Source organism: Galeopterus variegatus, unplaced genomic scaffold (assembly GCF_000696425.1).
Source record: "Galeopterus variegatus unplaced genomic scaffold, G_variegatus-3.0.2 Scaffold10938, whole genome shotgun sequence".
NCBI lineage: Eukaryota > Metazoa > Chordata > Mammalia > Dermoptera > Cynocephalidae > Galeopterus > Galeopterus variegatus.
This window is the reverse complement of record NW_007737049.1, coordinates 19947-26287: the sequence shown is the minus strand read 5'-3', so window position 1 is coordinate 26287 and position 6341 is coordinate 19947. Positions and strand designations below refer to the sequence as shown.

The following is a 6341-nucleotide window of genomic DNA, read 5'->3' as shown; positions in this document are numbered from 1 at the left end:
TATGTGGGATCCGAACCCTCGGGCGGGAGCGCCGCCGCGCTTCCCAAGCGGCACACTATCCAGTGCGCCACCAGGCCGGCCCCGCAGCTCAGGTTTTAATTGTTGACTTTGTAACCACTTCTAAGTCTTGTGAGGTCTGGTACACCTGGATTGTGTAGAAACTCTGATCTGAGCCTGAGACTATTCAGCAAACTGAACTCCCTGCAATCCTATATCCCTGACCTGTCTCCATTAAGTGGTCCTGTGCTGATTGGCGTGCAGATCACTTGGCCATGCTGTGCCCCAATATTCCCCCAGTGGGCCCATCTCCCCCACCACCTGCACTCCAAACACTTCTCATGGGACGGGCCATGCACCAGTCCCTTGCAGTTACTTACTGGCCTCTTCATGGCTCCTGTTTTCAGTTGTTTGTGGCCCCTTGCTCTTATATGGATGGGTCCACGGTAATCCTGTTAGTGGTCTTGCTGGCTTGGGGGCCCCCAAGTCCCTCTTCTCCCCTGCTGCCTCCAAGCAACTTCATACAAAGAGCACAGCTGTGGCTTTTGCCAGCTCTTGCTCTGTGTGCTTATCAGTGTGAGCCTTGAAGTGGCTAGGACTTGAAACGGTCAGAATGATCCTTTTTTTAATCTCATTGTGGCTTCTTCTGCCTTCATGAACTCCATAGGTCTCTCCTCCTCTTCCCTTGAGCGCTAGTGTCCCCAGCTTGGCAGTCGTTGCTTTTTAATAGCTATAAATTGGTTGATTGTGGGAGAGGGTACAATGGGTACCATCTATTCCACCATCTTGATCAGAAGTCCAAAAAACTTATTAAGATGGAAATATTCCCCAAATTGATTTACAGATTCAATACAAAACCTACCAAAGTTCCAACTGCTTTTTTGCAGAAATCAAAAGCTGATTCTAAAATTCATATAGAAATGCAGGAGACCCAAAGGAGCCAAGAATTTTGAAAAAGAACAACAAAGTTGGAAAACTTAAACTTTTCTTTTTTTTTTTTTTCTGATCGGTAAGGGGATCACAACCCTCGGCACGGTGTTGCCCACACCACACTCAGCCAGTGAGCACACCAGCCATCCCTATATAGGATCCGAATCAGCGGCCTTGGCGCTACCAGTGCCGCACTCTCCCAAGTGAACCACGGGGCCGGCCCAAAACTTTTCAATTTCAAAATTTACTACAAAGCTGCAGTGGTCAAGACAGTGTGGTACTGGTATAAGGATAGACATATAGATTAATAAAGTGGAATAGAGAGTCTAGCAATAAACTCAATTGATTTTCAACAAGGTTACCAAGATAATTGATCAGGAAATATATCATGTTCAACTGATAGTGTTGGGCACGATTGGATATGCAAATGAATTAATCTGGATTCCCACCCACCTCACACTGTAAATAAAAAGGAACTCAAATGGATCAAAGACCTAAATGTAAGAAATAAAACTATAAAATTTTTAGGAGAAAACATAGTTGTATATTTTTTTGGATATAGGCATCGGTTTCTTGGATATGACACCAAAAGTATAAGCAACCAAAGAAAAAGTACATAAATTGGACCTCATCAAACTTAAAGACTTTTGTACAATTAGTTCTGTCCATGTTCTGTTGCTATAAAAGAATACCATAGACTGGGTAATTTACAAAGAAAAGTTTATTTGGCTCAAGGTTCTGGAGTCTGGGAAGTCTAAGAGCATAGTGCTGGCATCTGGTGAGGGTCATCCTATGGACGAAGGGCAGAAGGCAAAAGCAAGACTCGAGACAGGGAAGTGAGCTGAACTCATCCTTTCTGTCAGGAATCCACTCCCATGATAACTAATCCAGTCCCACAAAAATGGCATTAATCCATTCATGCAGGGCCGGCCCGGTGGCGCACTGGAGAGTGTGCCGCTTGGGAGCAAGGCGGTGCTCTCGCCGAGGGTTCGGATCCCATGTGGAGACCAGTTTCCGCTCACTGGCTGAGAGCGGTGCGGGCGCAACACCGAGGGTTGCGATCCCGTTGCCGGTCCCCGGTACGGGCGCGACACCGAGGGTTGCGATCCCGTTGCCGGTCCCTGGTACGGGCGCGACACCAAGGGTTGCGATCCCATTACCGGTCAGTAAAAAAGACAAAAATCCATTCATGCTGGCTTTGCCCTTGAGTCCTAATCACTTCTTAAAGGCTGCACCTTCCAATACCGTCACGATGGCAATTAAATTTTAGTATGAGTTTTGGTGTGGACATTCATATTATATATATACTATCAAGAAAGTGAAAAGAAAATTCACATAATGGAAGAAAAGATTTGCAAATCCTATATCCGAGAAGTGCCTAATATCCAAAATATATAAAGAACTCTTGTGATTCAACAATAAAAAGACAACCCAGTTTAAAAATGGGCAAAGGATTTGAATAAGCAGTTTTCCAAAGAAAATATACAAATGGCCAATAAGCACATGGAAAGATACTCAACAACATCATTAGTCATTAGAGAAATGCAAGTCAAAACCACAGTGATAAACACTTCACATCCATTAGGATGGCTATAATTTAAAAAATAGAAAACAACATTTGTTTGCCAGGATGTGGAGAAATTAGAACTCTTAGATGACTGGTGCATCCACTTTGGAAAACAATTTATTTGTTCCCCAAAATGTTATACTTAAGAGTTATCATCTGAGCCAGCAGTTTCACTCCTAGATATGTACCTAAGAGAAGTGAAAACATGTTCACACAAAAATTATTAAATTATTTGTGTTAGTGGAAACAACACAAAATGTCCATCAATTGGTGAATTGATAAGCAAACTGTGGCATATAATTTAGCACAAAAAAAGAATGAGGTATTGATACATGCTGCAATATGGATGAACCTGGAAAACGTGCTAAGTGGAAGAAGCCAGACAAAAAAGACCACATATTGTATGCTTCATTCATATGAAATGTTCACAAAACAGAAATTCATAGAGACAGGACATATACTAGTGGTTGCCAGGGGCTGGAGGGAGAGGGAATACAGAGTGACTGCTAATAGTTACAAGGTTTCCTTTTGGGTAATGAAAATGTTCTGGAATTAGGTAATGGTGATGGTCGTATAATCTTGTGAATATATTTTTAAAAACCACTGAATTACATACTTTAATATGGTGAATTCTGTGGTATGTAAATGAACTTCCAATTTTAAAAAATGTCATCATTGTAAGTAATATTTATGCTCAGGTGATCATGGCATTATTATGTGTTGTATAGATTAATTTGAAAAACATACATACAGATACAGTTACTACCAAGATGTGTATTTAAATATAAGGTGAAAGTAAATATTCCCTCCTACAGGTCTACTTTCTTTTCTTTTTTTTTTTTTTTAAAGATGACTGGTAAGGGGATCTTAACCCTTGACTTGGGCTACTTTCTTTTCTTTTCTTTTTTTTTTTTTTTTTTAAGATGACTGGTAAGGGGATCTTAACCCTTGACTTGGTGTTGTCAGCACCACGCTCACCCAGTGAGCCAACCGGCCATCCCTACACAGGATCTGAACCCGTGGCCTTGGTGTTATCAGCCCCACACTCTCCCGAGTGAGCCCCGGGCCAGCCCCCCAGGGCTACTTTCTTACCACTAAAATTTTTTAAAATCAGATTTATTGTGGCCCAATAATGTACATACAGAAAACTTCTTATCATTAAATTTAAATTATTTTGTCATATTTTGGTTTGGTTTGAGAAACACATCTCATTTAAACTTATATGTTGTCTTTAAAGGAGCAAGTACAATGATGGATTTTAGGAAAGGGAAATTGTTCTTATCGACTTTCTGTTCATGACTAATGTAACTGCAGTTATCTAAAATTTTCTTGGTAATTTGAGCATATTTGTAAGATCCAATGTTATACACTATTTGAGCTTTTTTTAATAGCCCTTTTATATATATATTTTATAAAATTTTTGCTCATATGAAAACGTAGAAATCTATTGATAGCTAAAGATAATTTTGTATATGCAAATATATGTATGTTTTATATACGTAAATATATATATATATATATATATATATACTTTTTTTCAGGTCAAGAAAGTAAAATAGCCAAAGACGCTGCTAACAGATGGACTGGTATGTATTATAAGACTATGGTAAACTATAGCTAAACTTTTCTTCACTTACTGTGATGTGAAATTCAGATGCCTTTGTGCTAGCTTTGTTCAAGAAAGGGCATTTCTGAAAATGCATGCATGACTCAAGTTTTTATATATTAAATCATTTCAGTTATGTAAGGTTATTTTTAAAAATCTTATCGAGTTGTTTTGTAAAGTATAAGATATTTTTGTAAAACCAAAGATTGCTTTCAGTTTAACTTTCGTGTAATTTTTCCCAAGAGAAGTCCCTTGGGCTAATCAATTAACTTTTGTATATACTAATGTAAGATATACCTTTACAAGTTTCATGGGATCCTAATGATTTGTCTCCTTGCTGATAACAATAATAATAATAATAGCTAAAGTTTTTAATGGCTGGCTATGTGCCAGTTATTGTAATGAGTGTCTATGGTGCATTTTCATTTTATCTTCACAATAATCTCGTAAGGTACATATGATTATTATCACTAATTTTGAAGATGAAACTAAGGCCCTCAGGAGCCTGAGGCCATACATGTGCTAGGCAGTGGGACAGGAATTAGAATCCAGCTTCTCTGATTCCAGAGTCCAGGCTCTTACTCACTACATTATACCTACTGTCTTCTCTCTAAGACTGCTTTCATCTAAATGCCTTGTTAATCTTTTTGCCAGTGGATACACCCTCTGGTCTGCACTGGAGATATTCTAAGAAATGGTAATAAATAAGGCATTATCAATGTGTCTTAAGGTTCAGGAGAAAGTTAATAAATAGTGATTGCTGTGAATTATATACAAGTATGATTAATATTGTTATAACCTGTCAGAAAATTACACCGATGTTTTTCCAATATTTAATTATAAATAATGGTTATTGAATTTTTCCATCCTGGTGAGCATCTGTAATGCCTTCACATGTATTACTCATCCTTATTATGTTTATGTAGGAGAATATGGATAAGATTAAATTGATGCAGAGATGTAAAAGCTTAAAGGGCATTTAGTCAAAGACGATTTGTCACTGGAAGAACAGATTTGAGCCAGGTTTCCTTGACTCCCTGTCCAGGTCTCTGTTTCACAAAACATTTAAGAATCATTTTTTCCGAGTCCATTTTAGAATTAAGTAGATTGGTAAAAATATAATTGTCGTTTGGGTCCTATAAAATTGCAATCTTATTTATTACAAAGTTATTTCCTAAATAATATATTGCTTTAGTCATAAGAACAGAGGAGGGTAAAAACAGCAAGCTAACATTAAAAAAAAAGAAGAATGAAATGTGGGTCCCATAAAGTATAAATAAATAATAAATACAGTGATATTGTATGCGCTTTGGAAATATAAAATTTTGAGTGTGACAAAAGAAGTGCATTCTCAGGTTAAAAATAAGGTGAGTCACAAGGTGGTTTCCCTCAATAGTTCTCAACAAAGCAGCTCAGCACACGGTAGAACAGGCAGCTTGTGTGTGTGGTGGAAGGAACTTGACTTTGAAAGGAATCCAAGCCATGCTCCTTATTTGCTGTATGACCTCTTAAAATTTTCTGAACCTGCTTTCTCATCTGTTCAATTTGGATAACAGATAACCTACATTTCAGGAGAATTAAATAAGGAAGCTTGCAAGCCCGTCAGCACAATGTTAGACACATAGATAAATACTCCCCTTTTCCGTTTCTCCTTTTAAAAAACCGTTTCATGTTTTCCAATTGATTATTAACTTCCAAGATTATAAGTAGGAATCAACAATTGGAACAGCTCCTCCCCCTTCTCCCCCTATGTTATTAGCCATGAAAGAACCTGGAACCTTTAAAATCATGTGGAAGGAAGTTTTTTTTAGAACAGCTGTTAAGAACCACATTTTCATTTGAGGTTACAACTTTCTCCTTCCAACTCCTTTCAACGTTATGAAGAGATAAAGCAAATTACACCTCAGAAAACCTCCATCTCCAAACAGGCAGAAAGAAAACATCAGTAATATTTATAACTAAAAATTACCATATAGCTATTAGTTAAGGTTTGGTTTCTTTTTACTTAAAAAAAAAAAAGACCTTAAAAATGTATCTAGAATTGAGAATATTTACTGTTCAATAATTTATGTTAGTTTTATAAAATGATAAATTATGTCAGGGTATAAATACAATGGGAAATTACATCAGGGTATAAATATAGAAATATCACATCTAAATGTTTTATAACATTAAGTATACTTTAAATGTGATTTAATAAATTATATCATATGAAACCTTGCTAAATAATTAAGATAGTGG

General features: G+C 37.3%; 1 protein-coding gene across 1 annotated transcript in view; it reads left to right on the top strand.

Moving 5' to 3' along the window:
- Positions 1-6341, top strand: part of LOC103610323 (meiotic nuclear division protein 1 homolog) — a gene marked incomplete at its 5' end in the record, with an annotated part of 20201 nt that overhangs the window by 9354 nt on the left and 4506 nt on the right. The window contains one exon of the mRNA XM_008594511.1: positions 4036-4080. Within this exon, the coding sequence (XP_008592733.1) occupies positions 4036-4080 (45 nt within the window). The remainder of the gene's footprint in view (positions 1-4035; positions 4081-6341) is intronic.